This window comes from Eulemur rufifrons, chromosome 19 (genome assembly GCF_041146395.1).
Source record: "Eulemur rufifrons isolate Redbay chromosome 19, OSU_ERuf_1, whole genome shotgun sequence".
Taxonomy (NCBI): Eukaryota; Metazoa; Chordata; class Mammalia; order Primates; family Lemuridae; genus Eulemur; species Eulemur rufifrons.
In genome coordinates, this window is record NC_091001.1 from 26,570,391 (window position 1) to 26,598,031 (window position 27,641).

The following is a 27,641-nucleotide window of genomic DNA, read 5'->3' on the forward strand; positions in this document are numbered from 1 at the left end:
AAATAATTGACATCAGGCCATGATAGTACTTTGGTTTTTTTTTTTTTTTTTTTTTTTTTTTGAGACAGAGTCTCACTCTGTTGCCCAGGCTAGAGTGAGTGCCGTGGCGTCAGCCTAGCTCACAGCAACCTCAAACTCCTGAGCTCAAGCGATCCTCCTGTCTCAGCCTCCCGAGTAGCTGGGACTACAGGCATGCACCACCATGCCCGGCTAATTTTTTTTATATATATTTTTAGCTGTCCATATCATTTCTTTCTATTTTTAGTAGAGATGGGGTCTCGCTCTTGCTCAGGCTGGTCTCGAACTCCTGAGCTCAAACGATCCGCCCACCTCGGCCTCCCAGAGTGCTAGGATTACAGGCGTGAGCCACCGTGCCCAGCCCATGATAGTACTTTGGAGAGAACATACAGCAAGGTGGGGAAAAGAGTGAGGGGGGCGGGGTTTTAGAGCAGGTGCCCAGGGAACAGTAATCCCAGAGAATATTAACTTGAGTATTCCTTATTCACCCAATCTGTTCTAAGGACTTTACATGTATTGGTTCATTTAATCCTCATGACAACCTAAGTAATTTTCCCAGGGTTACATCATTCATAAGTAGAAGAACTGGAATTTAAGCACAAACAGTTTGGTACCAGAGCCCAAGCTTTAAACCCGGGAAGACCTCTTGGTCGCAGGAAGTGGTATGAGGAAGCAAGGGATGCAAATTTCAGAGGGGAGAGAGCAGACAGTGCAAAGGCCCTGAAGCATGGGCATGCTTGTGTGGAGGAGTAAAACCAAGATTTCAGTTCTAGACATGTTGCAGTTTGAGAAGCAGGAGAGGAGGAGCTTCCAAGAAGGAGCAGCTGGTAGGGGAGGAGAAAATCAGGAGAGAGGGCTGCATGAAGGAGAGAACCATCAGATCTTTCCAATTTTGCTGAGAGGCCAGTTAACAGAAGCTCAAGAATTGGCCGTTGGATTTAGGGACATGGAGGTCATCATTGCCCTTGACACTGGTGGGCTTTTGTAGACATTACAGTACGTGGGAAGGCGACCAAAGCAGTTTTGTTCCAGGTCAAGTGGGGAGGAAGCCCAAAGCCCCACCCTCCAGCCTCAGCTCTGCCCCTTCCTACCCCTGAGGGCCTCAGAGATACTTACCGACCTGCAGTTTGAAAACCACAGGTGTAAGCCAACCCCTTTGTTTTACAGCTGATGAAGTTCAGGTCCGGAAAAGGGAAGACATTTGGCTCAAGGCTGTGCAACTTAAGTTAGTGAAAAACCCAGGTTGCAATTTATCATTATTTAATGAAATTTAACAACACACAAATCTGTTCTTGGCCTGTCTTAAACCGTTTTCATGGACAGTGATTACCATGACAAGTAGAAAAATCAAAAAAAGAAAGTCTTTTTCACCTTTATTTCTCAGCGGAAAGGGGAGAATGATAACATGAACAAATTCAATTTGTAAAAGAAATTCAGAAACCTCATGGTTAACTAATAGTTTCCATATTCGCCTCCCAAACCCCATTTCTCAATGCTTCTGGTCATTCGGCGAGTTCCATGTTTTCTGATGCTATGTAGTGAGAGGTAGCAGACTACACCTATGACATGGGTCTAATAATGATGATAATCGCAATCGCTGGCACTGACCGCTGGCTGTGAGCCAGCACGGTTCTCAGATCCTTACAGCGCACCGTGAAGCAGGCCCCGCAAGGACCGCTCTCCCTGGGTTATACGTGGGACAGTATCACAAAGTGGTCGAGGATTCAGGCCCCAGGGTCCTGTTGCCCGATCGCATCTCCTGTTTCCACTCCTCAGTGACGGTGGGACTAGGGCACGTTACTTCCTGTCTTCCTGCTTCGGTTTTGTCAGCTGTGTGACATGCTCTCAGACTGAAACACGGGACACAAGCATGAGGGCTGGCACTTAGGATGAGCCAGACACTGTTCCGGGCACCTCGTCATCTCAGGCCTGCGAGCCGGGCGCCTGTCTCTGGTTTGAATGAGCCGCAGGCTGAATCAGGGAGCTCTACTTAATCTCATAGTGCCTTGTCTTTTGCCGTAGGGTCCACGCTCAAAGGTGAATGAAACTTCTCAGACGCCACCCAGAGGAGAAGAGTGTCAAGATAAGTTAACAGCTGAAGAAGGAGCCAGCAGTGATGAAGAGGAAAGGTACAGGAGGGCAGGCAGACTTCCCAGAGCTTCAGTGAATGAGGACCGGACTTGGAAGGAGTCTTTCATTAATTTATTCATTCATTCTAGCCTCAAGTATTTATCGCTGCCCCTTGCATCAGGCTTAGGAAGGAAATAGACATATCTGGTATGTTTTCAGCAAAGCTATGGCCTTTACATAAACTATCTTTTTTAATTGTCACACCAGCCCGGAGAGGCCATTTTATAGTTTAAGAACCTGAAGCTCAAAGAAATTAGTAAACTTGCCCCAGATTCAGACCTGGACTGGCCCTGAAGCTATAACCCTATATTTCCAAGTGTTCTTTACTTATTTTTTATTTTTAATTTTTGTAATTGGGCATCCCTTAAAACCAGGAGAGGTTCAGAGAGCTGTGACAAGTATCTTTTGATTAGGAGAGATAGGGGAGCTTTGTCACCCAGAGGAAATCCCCGTCTATGTCACCTCTATCAGTCAACTGTTGCTGCTATAACCGACACCCCCAAATATCAGTGATTTTTAGCTCCTAAGTAAGCTACATTTATGCTTCGCTCTGCCAGGCTTATATGAACGTGGCTGCCGGCTGAGGGCCGGGTGTTATTGCTCTGCCATGACCCCGAGTTCAAGTCTGCTCCACATGCCTTATTCTGGCCCAGGCCGAAGGGTTAGCCCCCATCTGGGGCATGTTGTTGCCAAGTAAGGAGAAGAAGTGCAAAAGGGCTGAGGGAAACACACACTGCCTCTTAAAGCCTGTACTCAGAACTGCGCTCTCATTTCTACCCATGTTCCTTGGGCCAGAGCAAGTCATAGGACCAAAGCTAATATCAATGGGGAGAGAAGAATATGGTCTTTATGTGTCTTAGTCAGCTTGGGCTGTTATAACAAGACACCACAGACTGGGTGACTTCACAGAAATTTTTTTCTCACAGTTCTGGGGACTGGGAAACCCAAGATCAGGGTGCTGGCTGATTCAGTTCCTGGTGAGGACTCTCTTCCTGGGTTGTAGATGATCATCTTCTCACTGTCCTCATGTGGTGGGGGAGAGAGAGAGAGACAGAGAGATCTTCCCTGTCTTCTTATGACCTAATTATCTCCCAAAGGCCCCATCTACAAATACCATCAAATTGGCAGTTAAGGCTTCAACATATGAATTTTGGGAGACACAATTCAGTCTACCGCACACTCACACCCACGAGAAGCAAGAGGAGAGTGAAACTTGCAGGAGCAAGTACAACACAGCCACCTCATAAGACTCTGATACAGTGAGTCTACAGTACATTCCAGCTGTGTGTGTTTTGAGAAAGCTTCCCAGGTTATTCTGAGGACACCACAGTTATGGTCTACTGCCCTGCTCTAGCCACTGTCTTGTGTGGGTCCCGACAGGCATCATAGAAGCTCCGCCCTCTGGCAGCTCTCTGGGTGGGTGGAGAAGCAGGGCAGCATACAGTCCAGTGAACTCTCCAGCTCATCGTACTCCATGGCTTCCTCCAGCTTGTCTCAGTATCTATGAGGCAGGTGAGCAAAACTGTTAAGGAGACAGGCCCTGGGGTCAGGCCTCCAGGTGAAATCCTGGTTCTGCCACTTAACTGGCAGCTGTAAACCTTCTCCTGTTTAGAACTCATGTTCTCAGAAGGAAAGAATCTCTCTCCTGAAAACACTGGCAGAAATTTCAGAGGTCTCCAGGAGGTCCAGCCTAGACCCGAGACTCCATCCTCAAGCCAGCCATTCTCACCCAGGAGCTAGAGTACTGCAGTTGGCCAGGCGTGTGTCATATGCCCTTTCCCAGGGCCAGCTGGGCTGAGGGCAGGTTAGCTACGTCCACACCCCACGGACTAGACAGGATCACCATGGAAAGATGAAAGGCTTCCCCAAGAAGATGATGCTGGGCAGACCTACAGCATGTGTGATCACGACAGCCTTCTCTTTTTTCTCAGGTAGTGGCTGTGTCAGTGAGGAGGGAGTCCCCAACTACAGGAAAAAATAAGGCAGTGGAGTGTGGAGGCTGCTCTCACAAGTGTTTTGGTTGGGGTGGAAAGGCCAAGCAATGCAGAGAAATAAATGGGAAGGTTGTTTGAGATCTGAGGTCGGGCCTGCAGGACAGAATAAATGCAGAACAAAATAAACGCAGAACAAATGCAGTGGTTCCTTTGGGGTGAGGCTGCATATTTAGTAGTTACTCCCATGAAGGATGCTTGTCAGCCTTAAAGTGATCTAGAATTGGAATTAGCAGAGAAAAATGTTCAGCTAATTTCTTTCTATTTTTTTTTTTTTTAGTAGAGACAGGGTCTCGCTCTTGCTCAGGTTGGTCTCGAACTCCTGAGCTCAAATGATCCGCCCGCATCGGCCTCCCAGAGCGCTAGGATTACAGGCATGAGCCACTGCTCCAGACAGAAACTATTAATATTTAACTATTTTAAATTCAGTGAAATAAATATGACATATCAAAATTTGAGAGACATAGCTAAAGAGGACAATTTATAGCTTTAAATGCTTAAATATAAGCACTTAAAAGAAGAAAGTTTTACCATCAATTATCTAAGCAGGTTTCCTCTTCCTCCCCCCCCTCCTCCTCCTCCTCCTCCTTCTTCTTTTGAGTTGGGGTCTTGCTCTGTTGCCTGGGCTAAAGTACAGTGGCACAATCATAACTCACAGCAACCTCAAACTGCTGGGCTAAAGCAATTCTCCTGCTTCAGCCTCCTTAGTAGCTGGGACTACAGGCACATACCACCACACTGGCTAATTTTTTATTTTTTGTAGAGATGGGGTCTCGGTCTTGAACTCCTGGCCTTGAGAAGCCCTCCCACCTGGACCTCCCAAAGGGCTAAGATTAGAGCCATGAGCCACTGTGCCTGGCCCTAAGTTTTCTTCTTAAGAAACTAGAAAAGGATAAGCAAATGAAATGCAGAGTAAATAGAAGGAAGTAAATACTGAAGAGCAGAACTCAATGAAATAGAAAACAGCAAATAGTACAGAAAATTAATAAAACCAGAAGTTAGTTCTTTGAAAATTATATGCCCGTAGTAAGCTTGATTAGGAAAAAAGAGAGAATGTGAATAACCAATATCGGGAATGAAAGAGGGGACATCACTACAGATTCTATACATATTAAAAGGATAAAACCATTTTATGAACAAACTTTATGCCAATAAATTTGTCCAAAAGCAAATTCCTTGAAAAACATAACTTATCAGAATTGACACTAGAAGAACTAGAAAATATAACTAGCTCTATCTACACCTATGGCAAAATGAATATGTAATTTAAAACATTTTCACAAAGAGAGCTCCAGTCCCAGTTAGCATCACTGGTGAATTCTATCAAACATTTTGAAGACGAGATAATACCAATCTTACACAAGCTGTTAGAAAAAGGAGGACAGAACACTCCCCAATTTATATTAGGAGACAAGTGTAATCCTGTTACCAAAACCTAACAAAGACATTAAATAAAAGAAAATTACAAATGAATATTCTACATGAATGTCAAAATCTCAACAAAATATTTGAAAATCAAATCCAATGATATACAAAAAGGAAAATACATCATGACCAAGTGGAATTTATCCCAGGAATGCATGGTTGGTTTAACATTTGAAATAGCAAGCAATTCAATTCAGTTTATTTAAAAGGTAAAAAAATAAATGATCATCTCGATAGATGCAGAAAAACACTCTACAAAAGTTAATATTCTTTCATGATAAAAACTCAGCAATCTGTGAATAGAAGGGAACTTCCTTGACCTGAAAAAGGTCATCTTGAGAAACTACAGACAACATACTTAGTGGTGAAATACTGAGCACGCTCCTGCTAAGGCTGGGAACAGGGCAAACATTCTGCTGTCACTATTTAGCATTGTACTGAAGATCCTAGCTGGTTACTATAAAACAAGAAAAGAAATACAGATTAGGAAGCAAGAGGAAAAATGTCTTTATTTATAGACAGAATGACCATGATTGAAATATACAATATTGTTAAGATGTTAATTTACCCTAAATTATCTTTCAAATTGATTCAATTCAATCCCATATAAAATCCCAAAATGCTTATTTATAGAAACAAATCAGCTGTTTTGAAAATTGATATGGAAAAGCAAAGGACCTAGAAAAATCAAAAAATTAAAAATCTTGAAGAGCAAAGTTGGAGGACTCAGGCTACCTAATTTCAAAACATATTATAAAGCTGGAATCATAAATACTGTGTGGCTTCAGGGTATAGATAGATTAATCAGTGAAACATAATGGAGTGTCTGGAAATAGATTCTTACATAGCTGATAAATTAATTTTTGTTAAAGGTACCAAGGTAATTCAATGGAGATAGAAAAAGGTTTTCAACAAATGGTGTTGGAAAAGAATGAACCTCAACACCCACCATACCCCACACACAAAATGAATTTGAGATGTTTCATAGATGTAAACATAAAAACTAAAACATAAGAGAGTATCTTTGCAACTTTGTGGTAGGCAATAATATTTTGAATAGAACATGAAAACGCTAATCATCAAAGAAAAAACTGATAAACTGGTATTTATAAAAATTGAAAGTTCTGCTCATTTAAAAAAATTACCTTTAAAAAAATGAATAGACAAGCCACAGACTGGGAGAAATTGTCCAGTCTGTATCCAAAATATGTAAAGGATTCTTATAAATCGATAATAAAAAGACAAACTCATTTTTTAAATGGACAAAATACTTGAACAGACACCTACATAAAAAGATATGTGAAAGGCCCATAAGCTCATGAACATGTGCTCAACATCATTAGTCATCAGGAAAATGTAACTTACAACCACAATGAGATACCATTTCCTGTCCACTGAAATAGCTAAAATTAAAAAGACTGCCAATGCAAAATGTTGGCAACAACATAGAACAACAACAATTCTCATATTAATATTAATACATTGCTGGCAGGATATACAATGTAAGCACTGTGAACACTTAACCACATACCTACCAGCAATTCCTCTCCTAGGCATTTAAGCAAAAGAAATGAAAACATATATCCACAAAAACCCTTGAACAAATTTATTTCTAGCAGCTTTATTCATAATAGCCCAGAAGTGTAAATAACCCAAATATCTCTTAGAAGGAAAGTGGATAAACAAATTTTGGTATATTCATGTAATGGGATATTACTCAGCAACAAAAAGTATGAACTACTGACATGTGCAATAACATAGATGAGTCCCAAAGATGTTATGTTGAGCAAAAGAAACCAGAAACAAAAGAATACATACCACATGATTCTGTTTGTATCCCACTTAAGCTCAGGCAAAATTAATCTATGGTGATGGAAATCAAAGCTTTGGCTGCAAGGGGAGTTTGGGAGTAATGAAAATGTTCAATCTCTGAGATTTTGCTTTCATGGTTATATATATATTTGTCAGAACTCACTGAATTGTACATTTAAGATCGGTGCATTTCATTGTATGTAAATTTTACCTCAATAAGGCATATTTAAAATAGGGCCAGGCATGGTGGCACACACCTGTAGTCCCAGCTACTTGGGAGGCTGAGGCAGGAGGATCACTTGAGCCCAGGAGTTCAAGGCTACAATGAGCTATGATAATGCCACTGTACTCCAGCCTGGGCAACAGTGAGCCCCTGTCTCAAAATAATAGTAGTATAACTGAGCCCCTATCCTGGGAGGACGTCTAGCCTTTCCACATGGATTCACAGGAAGAGCTTACCTGTTGGACACAGCCTACCTGGTGTTGCCACTTGTCATTCTTGCTCTATCCTGGTCTCTCTGCTTCTCTGGCCTTCTCCTAACCCTCGAGCTGGTTTCATACCCAGAGCTCAGATCTCATGTCCCCCCTTCATTGCTCCTTAAAGATGGTTGTTTAGTGCATCTTCAGAAGGCTTGAGGATAACCTAAGAGAATCGGAATGCAGAGAAAGAAAACTTCTCTCTTTTTAAATGTTTAGTTGGCTCTTTATATAATTCTTACTGTGTACCAGACATTGTTTTAAGCACTTTCTCAATCCTATGTAAAGGTAGCATTATTAACCCCACGTTACTGAGGAGGAAGTTCAGGTCTAAAGAGTTTAAAGATCTCACCAAAGTCACATAAATAGTAAATAGTGGAGCTGGAATTTGAAGCCACCGTGCCCTTGGCTACATCCCTGTCCTGCTTCTGGCATCCTACCCTTCCTTGCAGGGGTCCCTGTCGACTGTCCCTCCGTTAAGCCCCCAGCCTGGGCCTTCTCACCTCTGCCAAGCAGAGTGCCCCTCCTCACAGCCCAGGGCCGTAACCCCAACCTCTGCTTCTCTGGGCTGATGTCCTTGCCAGGGGAAGCCAAGCGTCACTTACATCCTGGCAGTCTCCACAGAGATGCCCACCTTCTCGTCCCATGTGGCATCCTTTTACATTGTCAAAAAGGATAAATACTTAACATCCCAATACAAACCAATCGCATTTGAGTTTCTCAGCTGGTCCAAAGTTCAGAATTAAGGAAGGGAGCTCTGGTCTCCTCTCCAGACATTTGTCAGCATCTTATCTAGAATGCAGAGACTCTTGTGGCTTGAAACCAGCATTTTCTTATTCATGCTCCACATGTAGAGGCCTATTTAAAACTGTATTAAAGTAAAGCGTTATTGTTTCTTTTTTTTTTTCATATGCAGGAAGAGTTGTGAAATTAGACCATAGAGACTTCTTTTTTGGAGCCCCCAAGAACCCCGTATATAAGTAACTCTAAGCTCTCAGTTACTCCGACAGTCGGTCATCATTTATTAAGCAGCCACTAAAACAGGTATCAGGTGGTTCCTGCTGAATCCTGATTGTATCCTAAGTGCAATAACACTTACACTCTATATGTCAGGTTGCTCTTTGAAAGTCACGTAATAAGTTTCTCACCCCACTAACTGCTATTGGAGATCCCTCCTTCCAGCCAAAACAGCTGACACGTTATCAGAGTGGTAGTGTCATTCCCAGCCCTAGGATCTTTTGTGATTGTCACCTCCCTATCTTCAAAGGGTCGAAGGGCCCCTCAAGGAGGAAAGTGACCCACAACCTCCACTGGACTCTTTGCAGAAGGAGAAGGTACCCGAAATCCGACGTCTACAGGAGGACTGGCAAAGCCAGAAGGCCACACTGCAAGCCCAGGTAGAAGGACAGCCCTGGTGGGGATGTGCCCACACGTTGAGGCCCGGCCTCCCCTCCTTCCAGACAACCGTGGAAGTGCACGCAGGGCCCGATGCACATCCAAGCTGGGAGGGCATTGCAGGTCCAGGGCAAAGTGGGATTCTTGGCTTTATTTATTCATTCATTCAAAACCTGCCATGCTCAGGAATACCTACATGAACCATTGATGATACATCAATGAACAAACCAGACAAAATAGCTTATATTTTATATGTGAGGAATATATATTAGTAGCAGAGATGACAATATATTTTGTATTTCAGCAGAGGGGGTGGGAACAGACAATAAATACTAGACACTAGGATGTAAGTAGATCACATAGCACCTCTGGAAGTCATAAGGGCTTAAGGAAGAAGGAAAAGCAGAGCAGGGTAGAGGGGGACGGAGGCTGTTCTGTGATGTGGAATTAGGGGTGTGTCAGGAAAAGCCTCCACAAGGAAGTGAGATTCGAGCAAGTACCTGAAGGGGTTGGGGGGGGGACCACCGTGCATGTCTCTGGAGGCATTCTGGGCCCCTCTTGATTTCTCCTGGAAGGTTTGTGTCCCAGCCTGTCTTCCCCTCTTTCCTGGCATTTGTGGCTCCAGCGGAGGGCCCCTGGGAGGACTAGCCACCCCTGGGTTCCTAGTTTGCACCTGCCACCCCCATCAGAATTCTCACAGACAGAGGAGGCTCAGCTGGGTTGAGGTGACATTCAGAAAGCTTTTATTTAAAAAAAAAAAAAAAAAAATCCCAGAAAAGGCAAGGGGTCTAGGCTGAGTGGGGCACGCCTGGCGGGCAGGTGTCGCAGATGCAGCAGGCTCTGGAGCAGTGCGCCAGCAACTACCGGGAGGACCTGCAGGCGCTCAAGCAGCTCGCAGACCAGGAGAGGGAGAAGCTGCAGCGCGAGCTCCAGGAGAGCGCTCGGCAGGGCCAGGCCGCCAGGGCCCAGCTCGAGGCGTCCCACCAGCGAGCCCTGCGCATGCTGGAGAAGGCCAAAGCTCAGGAGCTCAAGGTGAGTGTAGTGACTCTGAGGTCATCCTCCAAGGGCGCCTGCTGTGTGAGCACCTGCTGTGCACTACATGGTGCCCCCTTTACGTTTTCTCCAGCCCCCACAGTAATCTTACAAGATTGTTATTAGCATATTCCCTTTTTCCAGGTGAAGAAAGGAGCTCAGAGAGATTGAGTCATTTGCTCAGGGTCACACAGCTAGTAAAGGGCGGTTCAAGTGCGGTTCATCTAGTGCCTTCTGCTCCCTGGCCTGGCTTAAACATTGCTTTCTCAGAAGGCTTTCCCTTCCTGCCCTCTGAGGAAGTTCCTTGAAGGGGTCTCACAAGAACAAGGCAGCAAGCCAAGCAAGAGGGAACACAAGGGAGCCAGGGAGCCACGGTACAGGGGCTGCAGCAGGGAGCAAGGAGGAAGGCTCTCGGAGGCTGGCTTTGCTGCCAGAGGGCTCAGTCCTGACTCAGCAAGGGGGCCGAGAGCTCAGGAAGAGATGTCTCCTGGGGAAAATAGAACTGAGGGATTCTCTGATAGATTTGTCCATGTGGAAAATTGCACTGAAAGTGTTTTAGAAAGCATTTAGAAATGGTCGGGAGACTTACCCAAATGTCCACAGAAAACTGAGCAAATAAAAAAAAGCAGCACTTACTAATACAAAGAAAAACAGAACATTGCACACGGTAGCACTTTAATCATAATTATTTAGCTCAGCAGTGAACAATATTTACATACAATAATGAAAATATGGAGTGTATTTAAATATATATTCAAAAAGTGATAGAACCATCTATAAGGAATGGAAGAGGTACAGTGGATGAAACCTCAAATCCTCCTCTACCATAATGGGAAGACAATTCATAATCTCAAAAATCCCTTGTCAGGTAACATATTTAGTTTCTGGGGTTTCAGACCTGGGCACCTCAGGGGTCATTTTTGTGCCTATCAGAGAAACCAACTTGAGCTAAGTTAGGCAGCAGTGAAAAGACATTTAAAGTTTGCACAGCTGTCCATAGAACTTGCTTTGGGTGCTTGACACGTAGTAGGGCTTCAATAAATGAATGTTTGTTGAGTGAAAGCACAAATAAACCAAAAATAAATAAATAAATGAAAAAAAGAGTGAACATAAAAATGAAGCCAAGACAGAGACACAGCCAGTTCTTAGGACCAAACCAGATGAGAGATTGAAAAGCTCTGGTCCCCCCCACTCACATCTCCATCTTCTGTCACTGCGGCTCTGCTCTGCACACCAGTCCTGGGCTCTCTCCACAGGCAGCAGCCTCCGCCCCACTGGTCCTGGGGCAGATATAAGATGCTCACCTCAGTGCTCTTGAGTATGTTAAATTTGGAGCTACACAGTCAGTGTCTCTCTGTCTGTCTCTCTTGCTCTTTCTCTCCCCTGCCTTCAACACCAAATTTCCAGTGAAGGAACTCTGATTGGCCCAGTTTGGATTAGGTGTCCACTCTGGCCCAATCGACTGTAGATGGAGGTAGATCCACATGGTACAAAATGGCTGCTGGAGCCAGGCCATTGCTGGAGCATTCTCTGTTGCCTGATAAACTGTCCACAGGAGAGTAGCAAGGCCTCAGAGCGCCCTGGCTCAGAGGAGCTTGGCCGAAGGGATGGGTGCTCACTTTCATGCCTCTTTCTTCCTGCTTTTGCCCACAGGCCACAGAGGAGCGCTTAAAGAAGGAATCCAGCCACAGCCTCCAGATCCAACACCAGGCGCACCGGCTGGAGCTCCAGGCCTTGGAGGAAAAGGCCAGGCAGGAGCTGCAGGAGGAGCGTGAGAGGATGCAGGCCCAGCAGACCCTGCTGCTAGGTATCCACCCAGCCGTACACCTGGGAGGGCCTGGCCCCCCACAGGGTCTGCACGTAGAAACCGGTGGCAAGCTGAGGGGCAGGGTGAGCTCCAAGGCACACAGGCCAGGTGACAGTCCTGGCTCTGCCACCAACTAGCTGTTAGGGTGGGTCACTCTGAGCCTCATTTTCCTTTTCTATAAAATGGAGTCACAATCGTCCCTACCTCATAGGGTCATTGTGTGGATTAAATGAGATATGAAATATAAAGTGCCTAGCATATCACATGAGCCCGATGTATGTAGATCATTCCCATCATCATTAGTATCAAACATAATCCAGATCTCTGAGCCTTCATAAGAATTTCATGGGGTTGCCTCAATCTCTCATTTCTGTTCTGAAGATTTCTGCAGATCCGGGGAACTTAGGCCTCCAGACTCCTGGGTGTGTCTCTGCTTCCTCCACCTGCCCTCACATTCTCCCCAGCACAAAATGCAGCCCCTCTTCAGTTTCCACATCAAAAACCGCTCACACAAAGCACTCTGGAAGTTCACAGAAGCAGTGAGATTTCTAGAGCCAAACTGCCTGGATTTGAATCCTGACTCCAATACTTACGAGCTGTGTGAGCTTGGGCAAGTTGCTTAACTGCTCTGTGCCTCATTTTCCCATCTGTAACATGAGGATCATAGTAGCATTCACCTCCACAGGGCTGGAATGAAGATTACATGAGTAAATACATGCGGAGTGCTTAGAACAGCCTGGTATGCAGCAAGTGCTATGTAAGTGTCCACTGTTACTACTAAATACTCCAGCACTGCATGGCTGACTCTGGAGACCTCATTCCAGTTTTGTAGATCATCTCTCCCACTCACTTTCTACTTTCCTCTCATCTGTCTTCCCACTTTTAAGAACAAAACAAATACTTCTTTTTATTTCATGTTGAGCATCAGAGACCATATTGGCTTTATTAAATATTTCTTCCCAACCCAGACAGGGCTCTCCTTAAGAGAATTCTGGGCAGAGCATTTTCTTTATCTCCATAAGTGCATAAGCTCTACTTTGCTGCTTGGTTGAGTTTTCATTGGACAGTGTGTCCCACTGACTGCATTTTTCTGGAGGAAGTGATGGAAGGAGCAGGAAGGAGAGAGAGTTTCACAGACTCCCCAGTTGGCAGCCACCCTGGAATGGTGGCCATGTGGGAAATGCTGAAGTTGGCAGCATCTAAACAAGACGCATTATACAAGGTAGAGCCCAGGCCATGCCACATGGCCCAGGTCCAGGGCTCCCAGGTACAGGTCAGGCTGGACCCCCGGTGATTCTGACACCCAGCAGCAGCTGTCGTCACAGATGTCCCCACCACCCCTTCCCCATGATTTCACAGCAGTCCAGTCTGTCCTGGAGAAAACAATCAGGAGAGACCCACAGAAAGACTCTGGGGACAGACTAGGATTTTCAGCGCCAGTCCCAGAAGAAAGAGCTTTTAGAATGCTGTGATGTTGATAATAAATCATAGGCTTTGTGGGTGGTATTGGGTGGCTGGCACCACAATGGCAGGGTGCTATTAGATGTTCCTGGTCCCAGTCACTCCTCTTCTGATACCCGTGTGAGACACAGCTGACCTGCAGAAAAGTCACTGTGTGAAGGGCAGGGAGGGTTGGTGTCCACCAGAAAACCAGTGTGCTGGGGTTGGGACCCAGACATGCTAGATGGATGAATAGAGGGATAGATGGATAGATGGGTGGGTGGGTGGGTGGATGGATGGATGGATTGAGTGGACAGATGAATGGATGGGTGGATGGATGGATGTATGGTCAGACGGACAGATGGACCAGATGGATGGGTGGATGGATAGACAGATGGGTGGGTGGATGGTGGAAGGTATGAGAGAAGGGGGAAAGGGTAAAGAGTGAATCCTGTAGTTCATGCTTTGTTAAAAGGTTTTATTGAATTTTTTTGATAATTATTTTCAAAAAATTGGGTTGTGTTTAGAATTTTTTAAGCAAAGCAAATAATCTACAGAAATTACTTTATTAAAATTCTTTTGGGAAAGACAACCACGTAAATTTTTCATGTTAATATCACCACAATATGTTAAGCTTTTTATGTGTTTAATATACGGTACCTTTGAGAGAAGCTTAATGAACTTATGAGGAATCTTTTACAACTGATATGCTTTTACAGTATCATTTTCACTCCACGTATCATTTGTTTATTTTACAAATACATGTTGAGCACTTGCTCTGTACAAAAGCCTGTACTAGGTGCATATCTCACGGCTTATAAATTATCTGAACAATGTTTCAAAGATTATTTGCAATAGATAAAATAGTCTCAAAAATCCATAACAGAAAAGTAAAGCATCAAATTTACTAGCACTGGAAAATTATCTTCTTTTAAGAGATTAATGGCTCACTGAATAACATCTACTCTATCCAAAAATATCCATTTTGTAATAATTGTTTTCTTTGTCTTTTGATTGTGCTGGGAAGTATCTAGTGATCCAGTGTACTGCTAGAAATCAGTCCGCATCCTCAGAGGAGAAATTTGAGTTTATGGCCTCACTCCCCCCTGAGTTTAACAGAGCTTGTACATTTCTCCTGGATGGGTCTGGTTTTAGTCCCCATCCTGTCGGGATGACATGCCATCTCCTGCCTCCATGATCCAGCCAAGAACCCAAGAACCTGTGAATGTTTTGTCTCCTGAGGAGTTGACATAAACTTCAAAATTTCCGACTTGAGACCCTCACACCCAGTCGAGGTCCCTGGGTCATTTGACAATTCCCTGTACTTCACTTGGTTTCCCAACTTGATGCTGAGGTCAGGTGTTGCCTCAGGACTCAGCCCTGGGCTCAGGCCGTCCCACCCTCACCTGCCGCCCACCCTAACCAACCAACAGTGGCCAAGCAGATGGTTCAGGGCGAAGAACCACTTGAAGTTTTGAAATCTCCACTCCACCATTTAATAGCTGTGTGGCTCTGCGTAACTTACCCTCTTTGATGCTCAGTTCTCCCATCCTAAAATGGAGCAGGGGTGGGGTGGGGGACGATAATTCATACCAGATAGGATGGTTGTGGGGCTTGAATGACAACAGTTTTCAAAGGGTCTAGCACATTTAGCGCTCAGTATATGTCGTTACTGTTTATCTTGGAATAAGTTTGGGGAACTCATTGCAAAGCCATCAGCAGCTGCCTACTCCAGCCCACCCCAGACACTGCTGTCCCTACAGGACAGACCCAGCCTTGACCCTCCGCTGCTCTCTCTTCTCCAGAGTCCCTCAGGCAGGAACTGTCGGAGCAGCAAGCCACCTGCTCCGAGCACCAGAAGGACTTGGAGGCACTGCAGGCTGAGCTGAGGGCCCTTGGCAACTTGAGCAGACAGCAGGCCACTGGCCAGTGTCCAGGGGACAGCGAGGACCATGCCGTTGCCACAGAGGTCAGTGCCCTTGCCCCTGCCCAGGCCATACCCCTGCTGGAGCGGCTTCACGGCTGCAGTGAGAAGCCCAGTAAAAGATGTGCTCTGGGTACTCGATCGTTCCTGTCTGACATGGGGAAGACCCTTTTCCTCTACAGGCCTGGGGATACTTGGTGGGCCTGCAGCCTCTTAGCTTTGAAAAGCAAAAAAAAGCAGGTTTTAAGTGCTGCATGTTATTTATAATGCAGACACCCTGGCATCATGGGGTGTCAGAGCCACACAGGCCCCCAACGCAGCTGGTCTGGGTGAGTCCTTGGGATCTGCAGGGGAATGTCCCAGAACGCCTTCCCAGGCAGACTCCCTGTCTAGACCTGTTCCCTAAGTAGAGCAGCCTGTGGTCACCCAGGCTCAGCACTGGCTCTCCTTCAATTTCCTTCCCCGTGTCCGGCATTCCTGGTCTAGCTGGGCAGCACAGTAACCGCCTGACAGCCCAGACCTGTATCCCTCCAGCCCATCGCACACAGCTTCAGGTATTTGCCTAAAGCCCAGCACCACTTCACATAAAGCCTTCGGCTCCCACTGGAATGAGCTCCAGATGCCTCACCCTGGCATTGAAAAGCCTGCGCCACTGGCTGCAACCTGTATCTGCAGCCATATTCCCCCTCAGCTCAAACACCTGGCATCCGCTCCCTCCTCTGTCCTTCACATGTGCCACTCTTCCTGCCTGAACGCCCAGTGAATCACTCCAAGCTGGGGGCCCTCCCCGCACATCGCAAGCCCTCCCCCCTGAGCTCCTGGAGCACTGCCAGGTGGGGCGGGTCAGCTGGTGCTAGGATCTACCACGTGGTCCTGTTAGGGACCCGTCATTTCAGGGTGTTCTTGTTGCCTGGATTAGGGGTCTGCTGAGAACAAGCTGCATCTGTTCAGCCTCGTCTCATCCCCACCCCACTCCCAGCGCTCGGCAGGGTTCCCGCCCACGGCTGTGATGGCAATGATAAGTTGGCATCTCAGCCCTGCTGAAGGTCCAGGCGACACTGAGATCATTTATGCCACATTTTGCTGGTGCTGAACACAGGAAGACGATTTCTGTGTTGACGTGAGAAATATTAACAAATGGTGAATCACGGGGAGTTCAACCGGCAGTTGAGTCTAGCAGAGGGAAGACAGATTGTGTTCCATTAAGGGTTCTAGATCACTGGGAGTCACCAGTACCTACAGAAGAGGACAGGGGAGACGGAGGATGGTGGCAGCCTGCGACCGGGCCATGACAGGAGTCAGTGCTCACCCAAGGGCTCTGGATAGAAACCAGGAAGCCCTGAGTGCATCAGATACCTGGCCAGCCAGGCACCAGCCCTCACCCTCACCTGGAATAGCGTGGCCTCAGGTGACACCCACACAGAGAGCAGATATAGGGGTATCCACAAAGAGGAAAAGCTTGGGCAGCAGGAGTCAAAAGGGGACACAATGCAAGGATGCAGTCCCAAGCTGGCCGCCACGGAGGTAAGTGGTATTGCACCCTGCTGGGATCTTCTGAGTAGCCCTGTGAAATGATTCTCATATTGGTCCCACCGGAGACAAGAAGGGAATGCACTTTTCCATCTGCTTCTGTCTCCCATGGGTCCCCACAGGGAAGTAGCCTCCCAGTTCTTGCTCTTCCAGGTTATAATGCGTGTGGGAGTGCCACCAGGGGGGTCCCACACCATGCAAACCCCAGGGCAGGAAGCAAGAAATGTGCGGATGGGCTGCAGATTCTCCCTGTGCAAATCTCTTCAATGTTTGCATGCTCTGGACACATAAATGCACAAGCCTTCAGGCATGTTGGAGTGAATTTGGCACCTACTGAAGCCACTGTGTTAGGTGCTGTTGGAATTGGAAAGATGAGACCAACAGCGCCCAGTCTAGTGGAGGAAACCAGCGTGTGAACACCGGAGTCACTTCAGTCTTACTCTTAGAGAGAAGAGGAAAATTATCAGTGCTCCCCTGGGGGGTCGGGCGACCTCACGGAGGCAGTGAGTTTAGGCTGCGAGGGCAAAGGCATGGAGCATGGAACAGGTGGGGTGGGTTGCTCCTTTGGACGTAAGCCACATTCTTGGCCCACCGGCTTTATTAAAGTCCTTGTGGGCCAAATTTGGCCAGCTCTCAATGCAGGACAACTCGAAGAGACTGGGCGGGAGCCCCAACATAAGGCTGACTTGGGCTCCAGGCGGGGCGCAGCGCCCACGGGTCTCCAAGTCGCTGCAGCGCCTCCCTGGCCCTTGTGCCTGGTGCGCCTTTTGCGCCTCCTGAGAACGCCTCTCCTGGCTGCCTTTTCCTCAGGAGCTGGGCGGCCCAGGCCAGGCCGGCTCCCCCGAGGGCGCCGCGGCCGAGGAGGAGCCCGGCGGGCTGCGGGAGGAGAACGCGCAACTCAAGGACGCGGTGCGGCGGCTGCGCGCCGAGGCGGAACAGCACCAGCAGGAGGCGCTGCAGCTCCGCGACCAGCGCAGGTGGGTCTGCCCGATGCCGCCACCGCCACCACCATCCCCAGCTTCCTTCCTTCCTTGCACCTGAAATGGGGTCACCCCCTTGGCATCCTCTCCTCCAAAGACACCAGACACTTAATACACCAGGCCACTGGTGTTACTCCAGTGCTCTAGAAATTCGAGATTTCACAACTGCAGAGGGTCTAAGAGGGGGTCCTATTTCCCTGCAAATCAGGGAATTTATTAGACCTAGAATCAGGCTCAGAAGATACCAGAAGCGTCCTCATATCCAACCTTAGGGAGACAGTGTAGTAGAATAGTCCGGACAGTGGGGTGTGTGCTCTTCACCAGCTGTGTGACATTGGGTGAGTCCGCTGACCTCTCCCAGACTGAGTCCTCGTCTGTAAGATGGGGACAAGACCACCGCCCATCAGGGCTGTTGTAGAATGCAGTGAACGGTACACGAGGGGCTTGGTCCCCCCACTCCCCGACCCCTCGCATGGAGGAAGCACTCCGTTAATTGTGCATGTTATAATAACTTACTATCAATCTTGAATTCACAGTTGTTTTTTCCCCCTTGTTGGAAAGTTTTTAATACAAATTCAATTTCTTTCATAGATACAGGCCTTTTCAGGTTATCTAGTTCTTCTTGAGTGGACTTCAGCTGTTTGTATGTTTCAAGCAATTTGTCTACTTCATCTAGTTTTTGAAGGTCCCAGTCCCAGGCATAAAGTTGTTCGTAATTTCCTCTTTTTGTCATTTTAATGTGTGGAGGTTTCATTTTTTCCTAATATTTGTCAACTATGTATGTTGAACCCTGCTGGGTCAGTCCCAAACTGCTCTGAGCCTTGGCTGTACTTTTTCAGTTAATTTTCGCAACCACTTCTTTATATAGGTGAGGAAAAAGGCATCAGGGAGGTCCTACAACCTGCTTCTCATCGCTTTGCACTTTGGCCAATATCGTAACTCTGCATCTTATGCATAACCTCGGGCAGGTTTCTTAACCTCTCCATGCCTCAGTTGCCCAGAGCGTGGGAGGACAGCAGAGCCGGGCACACATGCTGCTGGGAGAATTAGAAAACATAACATGTAATGTTTGGAACAATGCTTGGCACATAGCTGGTATGGTTTTCAAACTTTACCTTGCATTAGAATCACCTGGAAGGCTTGTTGGCCTCACATTACTGAGCTCTACCCCCCAGCACTTCTGATTCAGTAGGACTGGGGTTGAAGTTGGGACCAGCATTACTTAGAATTGGAATTAGGATTGACATTTCTAGCAAAGTCCCAGGAGATACTGATGTTGAGTCACCAGGATGACACCATGAGTACCACCATCCTTATCTGTGAGTCCTTTACTTTACTCTTGCTGAAGTAAATCTCCAGGGTGAGGGAACTTTCCAGAGGCCCTGGAATTCTTCATGGCAGGGGATGAATCCTCCTTTTCCAGACAGAAGCGCTTGGCTAAGACTAACCAGGGTGTCCTGGAGACCTGAGTAGCTCTGGGATGCAGATTCCCAGCCAGAGAGGCCCCCACGGGAGCTTTGTTAAATACCCACTCTGGGCCGTGCCCCCGTTGCAGTGGGTCTGAGGAGGGGCCGGGGGTCCAGACGTGGAAAGAGGCCCCAGGTGATGTAATGCCCAGAGGGGATGGAGAGGAGGGTCCCGCTAGGAGAAAGGGGTCTTTCTGAGTCCTGCGCTCGGGGTGGCGGGGGGGAGGCAGCAGTTCCCCTGCTAGGCTCTGGTGGCTGTGAAGGCACCGACAGAGGCCCCGGCTGGGCGGAGGTCCTGGGGCCTCCCTCCCCAAGAGAGCAGACCTGAGGCTCTCTGACTGACAGGCGGCCATGAGTCCACCTGGCTGAAGTGGACACCTTAGATTCCATTAGTGACTCACCGTGTGACACAGGCAAGTCCTTAGAATAAGGAGGTGGGATTAGAGTGGGGACTCCTAACCATTGTGGGTTACAGCCCCCTCCAAGTGGTCCCTCTTCTGAAAAAAATTTGCTTGTACTTTTCTGAGGGCGACAGACCCCTGAGGCTTGTCTGTGGACCCCTCAGTGCCCCACGTCCAAGGAAGGAAAAACGATAGCTAATGGCTGAACATGTACTTTATTCCACAAACTGTTCTGGGCGTGTATTAACATGATTCCTCCTTGCAATGACCCTATAAGGTGGGTGCGACTGTCACCTCCATTTAACAGATGAGAACACAGCAGGGAGCAGCTCCCCTGAGGTCGCACAGCTAGGAAGTGACGGAGTGCTGCCCCTCTCCCCCTGCCTTTCCACCCTGGCCCCTCATCTCCAAGGCGAAAGCCCCCGCGTTAGGAACGCTGATAGGGTCCCAGCCTTTGGGGCTCCCCTGTGGGAAGGCTGTCCTCATGCTCAGCTTTCTCCTTCGTGGAATGCTGGGGTGGGAGGGTGCTGAAAAGGGGTTGCACAGCGGGTTGATTCGGAGACCCCAGCTCTTCCCACATGTGTCCTGACCTCAGACTCATAACCTCCCCCCACCCCGGGTCTCCCAAACCAGCCCATCTAGCAACAAGGGCAAGAAACCCCCGAGCCCAAGGGGCTTGGTCCCCAGGGCCTGGGCAAGCCTGGCTGTGCTTCCGTCCACCGCAGGTTGCTGGAGGAGAGTCAGCAAGCCCAGCGGGCCAGGGAAGTGGAGACCCTGCGCCAGGAACACCGGAAGGAGATGCAGGCCATGGTGGCAGATTTCAGCAGTGCCCAGGCCCAGCTCCAGGCCCGGCTGGCTGCCCTGGAAGCCGAGTGAGTGAGGCCTTGGGCCCCAGGATGGGAGGGATCAGCAGATGTACCATTAATTAGGGTGACCAACTCATCTCAGGGTTCCTTGGCTATCCCAGTGTTAAAACAGGAAGTCCTGAGTCCCAGGAAGCCCTTCAGTCCGGCAGACGAGAATGGTTGGTGGCCTTTCATTTATGAGCTATGTTCCCCTTTCATGCAGGGCACTGGGAGTCTGAGAATGAGCACAGTCTCAGTGGGCATGGTTTAGCCCTCACACTTGGAAGAAATCAGAAGGATCAGGGCTACTTTTTTAATGAGTATTTGCTCTGTTCTAACATGCATCATCTCATTTAATCTTCACAACAGTACTTTAAGGTGGGAACTGCTATTCCCACTGACAGATAAAGCTAGGGTCCCTCGTGCGTGCATGCATGCATGCATTTATTCATTCAGCAAACATGTGTTAGGGGCTGACTGTGTGCCCTGCACTGCTTAGGCTCTAAAGTTATAGCAGGGAACAAAACAAAGACCACGCTCTCATAGCGATCACAAATTCTGAATGGGGATTCAGATGAGAAATAAGCAAATACTTAACTTCATATCACGTGGTGAAAGTGCCAGAGAAAGACAGAATCGGGGTATAGAGAGTGGCAAAGAAGGCCTCTCTGGGGAGGTGATGCAATGAGATGAGGGAACACATGAGCTATCTGGAGGAGGAGCATTGCAAACAGATCAAACAGCAAGTGCAAAGGCCCTGGGGCCTGCTTTAAGTGACTGCAAATAGCTAGAAGGCTCTCATGTTACTGAATGGAGTGAGTGGAGGGTAATTGGTAGGAAATGAGGTGGTTTGGGGAGATCCTGCCCTGATGGGAAGGAGTCTGGATGTGTTGAGAGTGCCCGGGGAAGCCATGCCAGACTTTTGGGCAGGAGTGACATGCCTGATTTGCCTTTTCATAGGGTCACTTCTGGCTGCTGAGAGAAGAGACTGGGGGAGGAGGGGATTGGCAGGAATACCATTTAAGAGGTGACTGCAGTAACCCAGGTTCAGACAGGTGAAGCCGCTTGCCCAGGGCCAGGCAGCACTGAGTTTAAATGTCACCTGTCTGACTCTTAACCTGAGTTCTTAAAAACTGTTCTCCACTGTCCCCAGTACAAAACAAATCATCCAAATGCTGCAGGAAAAGTTTTACCAGATGCCATTTAACGGTCACTTACTATATGCCAGGTGCCCATTATCTCATCGAATCTTCACAACCGCCCAGCTTCATGCCCATTTTAAAGAGAAGGGAACTGAGGCTCACGGGTGAAAAACTATGCCCAAAGCAGCGTAACTAGAAAAAAAAAGCAGAGCCAAGGTTAGAGCCCAGGTCATCTCACCCCAAAGCCTTGGCCTCTCATCGACTACAGTCAGTGGGTCATCTGCACCCCTAACCCTCCGTCTCCCCCACCACCCATAGCTACCCATCTCTGGCTTCACGCTGCAAGGGCCATGCTGCTCTGCCGTGCTTCCGTGTCCGCCAGCAGGTGGCGCCAGAGCCACATCGGTTTGAGCGGAACCTGCTGGCCTCGGGCAGACTAGCGGGTATTTTCCTGCCCAGGGCTCTTCTCCCAGGAGCATCCCTGGCTCATGTAGCCCGCTGAGTGCAGCATCTGTGTGCCACGCGGGCCTTCGGTTCCTTAGCCCTGCAGCCCCGGGGGAACTGACAGAGGTCAGATTGGGAGTTGGGGTCCCCGGTTCTGCAGCCAATCGCCAGGTGGCCCTGGCCAAGCCTCTGCTGCTGTCTGCGCCTTCGCTGGCCAGACTAAGCACACAATAGCGCGTGTGTCCACTTGATCGCCCTCCTCCTTGTGGAGTAATTGCTGTAAGGGGGACTAACTGCATGCCTGCTTGGCACAGACTGAAAGATTCCGGAGAGAAGCCAGGGAAGGCAGCGTCCAGGCCCGAGGACCTTCAGCTCATAGGCCGTCTGCAGAGCCTCTTGAAGGAGAGAGAGGAGATCATCAAGCAGCTCACGGTGAGGCTGTCTGTCATCTCACCCACACACCTGGCGGGCGCAGAGTTCCTCCGGGACAGGCATTCACTTTGCACCTGGGATTTCTCTAGGTGCCTACGATTTTGCCTTAAAAAGAATCCTTTATTTTCTCCTATTATAAAAAAAAAAAAACAAAACCTCATACTCACTAAAAAAGTTAATACAGGAAAAAAGAAGAAAAACCCCATTCTAATCCCAAGTCCAACAGCATTTGCCTGATGTTGATATTGGCTCAGCTCAGTTTTCTTTTAACATACAGAATTTGAGAAAAACTATTATAGAATGGCTTATGTCTGAATATTAGTAGAATCAATCAAATTTATTATTGATCTTCCTTTTGTAAAAATGACAGCCTATGTTTTAATCTTAATGACTACGTATTTCCCCTGAAGATAAAATGATCTCCAACTCCCTTGATTCCGTATCCAATAGCCACCAAAGCCTGACTGTCACTTCTTTGGAGTGTTCTTCTCTCATCTGCTCCGGCCCACCCACTTCACTTCTTGTCTCCTCATGCTTTGACTACTGCCTGAAAATTAGATGTTAATATGGAATCATTGCTTGTTTGCTAACAGAGGTGTTATGGTTATGTTTTCTTTTTTAAAAAAGGAATCTTGGCCGGGCGCGGTGGCTCATGCCTGTAATCCTAGCACTCTGGGAGGCCGAGGCAGGTGGATCGCTCGAGGTCAGGAGTTCGAGACCAGCCTGAGCAAGAGCGAGACCCCGTCTCTACTAAAAATAGAAAGAAATTATATGGACAAATAAAATATATATATACAAAAAAATTAGCCGGGCATGGTGGCGCATGCCTGTAGTCCCAGCTACTCGGGAGGCTGAGGCAGGAGGATCGCTTGAGCCCAGGAGTTTGAGGTTGCTGTGAGCTAGGCTGATGCCACGGTACTCACTCTAGCCTGGGCAACAGAGTGAGACTCTGTCTCAAAAAAAAAAAAAAAAAAAAAAAAGAAATCTTTATCTCTTAGAAATATATATTGATGTTTTTACAGACAAAATTATGTGATGACTGGAATTTACTTTAAAAACAACACAGCAGAAGAGGAAAAGGTGGAAGAAATGACACACACAAACAAGATTGGCCGTATAGTTATAATTGCTAAAGTGGGAGATGGATTTTTTTACCCTCTCTTCCTTTTGTATGTTAGAAAATGTCTATGATCAAATTTAAAACAAGAAGGGTAGGGAGGAAAGGGAAATCCTTTGTGCACCTGGGAGCTTTCTTTGCCTGAATTATTAACTTTCTGCAGTAGATTACCTTCAGGTGCTAAGAATCTTTGGGATTTCTAACTTCCTAAGGCATGAGCTTGCCCTTTCCTTGACAAGAGGGGCTGGGAACATAAAAGCCCCAGGAGTACAAAGGTGCTTCCTGAGAGCTTCCGTGGCTAGCAGTTGATTCCCGATGACTTTCCTTCCCTCCCTCCCCTGGACTTTTCTTCTCTCTGTATTCCACCCTCACAGCCACCTTGTTTCAAGTCCAACCCAGCGCTGTGTGGTTAGGCTCATTTATACGTGGTTGTATTGGTTTTCCAGGAAGAGAGAAGATTCCACTACGCAGCATTCCCCAGCGCAATGTCCCATCGGAATCGCTCTTTTTCATTCCATCCTCACCCAGGGTATTTGACGCCTTCCATGAAGGTAAATTGAGTCTACTGGTTTTAATGAATTACACAATTCTGCTGGTTTCATTTTTCCTAAAGGTAACTGCAGCTGGCACAGTCAGAAGAATATTCATTGGAAAAAATGACCCACAGCAAATAGTCCAAAGTATTAACAGTGTGTATATGTGGTTGGGCAGATTATGTGGGGTTTTTATTTTTTATGGGCTTTTGTATTTTCCACATTTTCTACAATAAATATGTATCATTAATAATAGCTCTATCTTGGTGATGGGAAGGAGACAGGAGAAAATAGGAATCTTCTACTTAATTTTATTTCTGTACATATTTTTGGAATTTGTGACAATGCACATATTCATGTCCAAGTCTCTTCTCTGTTATCATAAAATCATAAAAGCTCTAAAAAAATAGTATTTTTTAAAAGCTCACAGGACAATAAACCTAACTTCACCTGAACTGATGTAATCTCATTTTTAGTTTTTATGTATCCCTCTTATTGTGACAAAATGTTAAGTTTCACTCCAGAAGTATTAATGCATTTGAGGATGGGGTGATAGGGTGGGCCCAGCCCCTGCTGGGGGTGTTATGTGGCCTTCTGAGATTAAAAAAAAAAAAATTGAATTACAAACATGTCTGTCTCCAGAAGTTTTGGATAAGAGATTGTGGACCTATGTGTTTTTTAAATACAAAATGAAGACTAGAGGGGAAAATGCTTTAAAAAATAACATGTAAGTATATATCCTCTCCTATGTAATTTTAGTTGGGTGAGCCTCATTTACTTTGACAGTAATGCCTTTTTGTGCGTAACACTAGCAGCCCTTTCCTTTAATACAAACAGAAAAAGAAGATGGAGGAAGTGCCCAGCCGAGTGGTCAGCGTGCCAAACCTCGCCTCCTATGCAAAGAACTTTCTGAGTGGCGATCTGAGCTCCAGGATCAACGCGCCTCCAATAACCAAGTCACCCAGCTTGGACCCAAGCCCCAGCGGTGGCCGGCCTTACAAACCCACACAGTCTCTAGATGCAAAAACTGCCGCAAGGTGGGTGGGGAGGTGGGGAGACAGAGGCTGTTATTCCACTTCCCTATAGATCGGAAGGAAATTAGGATCCTTTCTGGAACCTCCTAAATACCCAGCATTTGGGCAGATATAAAAAGTAGCAAAACAAGCCCTGCCTTGGAGGAATGACAATCCAGCCAAAAGGGAGGAAGAGAAGGGAATTGTCATTCTTTTTTTTTTTGAGACAGAGTCTTGCTTTGTTGCCCTGGCTAGAGTGAGTGCCGTGGTGTCAGCCTAGCTCACAGCAACCGCAAACTCCTGGGCTTAAGCAATCCTTCTGCCTCAGCCTCCCGAGTAGCTGGGACTACAGGCATGCGCCACCATACCCGGCTAATTTTTTCTATATATATTTTAGTTGTCCATATAGTTTCTTTCTATTTTTAGTAGAGACGGGGTCTCGCTCTTGCTCAGGCTGGTCTCAAACTCCTGACCTTGAGCGATCCACCTGCCTCGGCCTCCCAGAGTGCTAGGATTACAGGCGTAAGCCACCGCGCCCGGCCGGGAATTGTCATTCTTTGGAAGAGGTACTATTCCTGGTACCAAATTCTTTTTTCATGGATGATCAGACAAGGGACATTGAATCACCTAGCTGAAAACTTCTGTGTGGGTTACACAAAGGTACACTCTTCATCTGGCCTTGAGGTCTGAATTCAAATTCTGATCCTCCTTGTTCTTAGCTGTGAGCTGTGTGGCCTTGGGTATGTCACCTGACTTCTCTGAGTCTCTGTATCCTCACCTCTAAAATGAAGATAATATAGCACCTATATTATAGTCTCTCACCAGACTGATGTGAGACTAAAGGAATTAATCCATAGGATGTGCTTAGCACAGCACCTGGCACAGAAGAGTCTGATATATTTTCACTATTATTACTAAGGTTATCTCTCAAGATTTATCATATAATATCATCTTAGAATACTATAGACTTAATCTGTAGGTTTGGTTGATCATGCATAATTATCTTAGATACAACCACTAAGTCTTTTTTTCTTTTCTTTCTTTTGAGACAGGGTCTCACTCTGTCGACCCAGCTATAGTATAGTAGTGTCATCATAGCTCACTGCAACCACAAACTTCAAACTCCTGGGCTCAAGCAATTCTCCTGTCTTAGCTTCCCAAGTAGCTGGGACAATGGGTCCATGCCACCATGCCCAGCTAATTTTTTCTGTTTTTAGTAGAGACAGGTCTCGCTCTTGCTCAGGCTGGTCTCAAACTCCTGACCTCAAGCGATTCTCCTGCCCAGGCCTCCCAGAGTGCTGGGATTACAGGCGTGAGCCACCACACTGACCCAACCACTAAGTCTTAAGTGAAACACTGGAGTACCAAACAATGGTGAACTTGGTTTTCAAAACAGGAGTTAGACACTCCCTCCCCAGCCCCATCCTTAACAATTTGTTTCTTGCTACTAATGTTGGCTGGTCACATTCTAATATCTTTTGAAGAGTAAAGAAGCAGTTGTCTTTCCCTGAAAAGATGGTGCGGTATTGTTTATTGAATAATTTTCAAAACCATGTAAGAAACCTTTTTTGTTTGTTTGTTTTTAGGACACCAGAAGGTGAAACAGCCCAACCCAAAGAAGCCCAGCAGAAACAGGGCTCTCCACATCAGGAATGGTTTACTAAGTACTTTTCTTTCTAAGCTGATGTTTGGGATACTTCACGAAGAGGATACTTGAAAAACATTTCTTTTAAATCATCTGATTGAAGTAATGAACTAAAGCCAACCAACCAAATAACTTGCTTGGAACATGATTTATATATGATAGCTAAAACAAATTTTAGCATTAACATTTCATACTGTTTGACTATGATAGCAGTTCATAAAAAAAACTTGACATTAAACAAACCAATGTAATTAAAAGCACCCACAGGAAAATGTTATTAATGTTATTAATGACCTACATACATACTGTATTTCTAGCGTCCACATCATCATACTCCACTTTGTGGAATATCAGACTTTGTAATTTCCATGGTCTGCTTTGAAGGTGGTTTTATTTGTCCTTAGGATGCTGGTTACCTCCACTTGAAGAGCTGTTTCTATGTAAAATGATGTAATTCCAAACACACATCTAACCTCAATAGATAGAGGAATAAAACAAAGTTCAAAATAAACAGGAAAGCCAATTAAAAAGCAAACAAACCAAACCTACTAGCCATGGATGGTAGCACGCTTGGGTTGAATACTCTGACTTCCTTGGTCTAGGACAAACAGCAGGCTGTAGAGAGGACAACACCTACCTCTA

The 27,641-nt window shown here is 46.7% G+C and overlaps 1 protein-coding gene across 1 annotated transcript in view; it reads left to right on the forward strand.

The window, feature by feature from the left end:
* The window catches only part of FAM184B (family with sequence similarity 184 member B), a 117,332-nt gene extending 90,298 nt beyond the window's left edge, over positions 1-27,034 (forward strand). Inside the window, exons 8-18 of the mRNA XM_069494395.1 lie at positions 2,041-2,147; positions 9,121-9,250; positions 10,068-10,280; positions 11,934-12,087; positions 15,333-15,496; positions 17,792-17,958; positions 20,554-20,700; positions 22,574-22,691; positions 24,255-24,359; positions 25,179-25,378; positions 26,941-27,034. Coding sequence (XP_069350496.1) covers positions 2,041-2,147; positions 9,121-9,250; positions 10,068-10,280; positions 11,934-12,087; positions 15,333-15,496; positions 17,792-17,958; positions 20,554-20,700; positions 22,574-22,691; positions 24,255-24,359; positions 25,179-25,378; positions 26,941-27,034 — 1,599 coding nt within the window. The remainder of the gene's footprint in view (positions 1-2,040; positions 2,148-9,120; positions 9,251-10,067; positions 10,281-11,933; positions 12,088-15,332; positions 15,497-17,791; positions 17,959-20,553; positions 20,701-22,573; positions 22,692-24,254; positions 24,360-25,178; positions 25,379-26,940) is intronic.
* Positions 27,035-27,641: the final 607 nt, after the last annotated feature.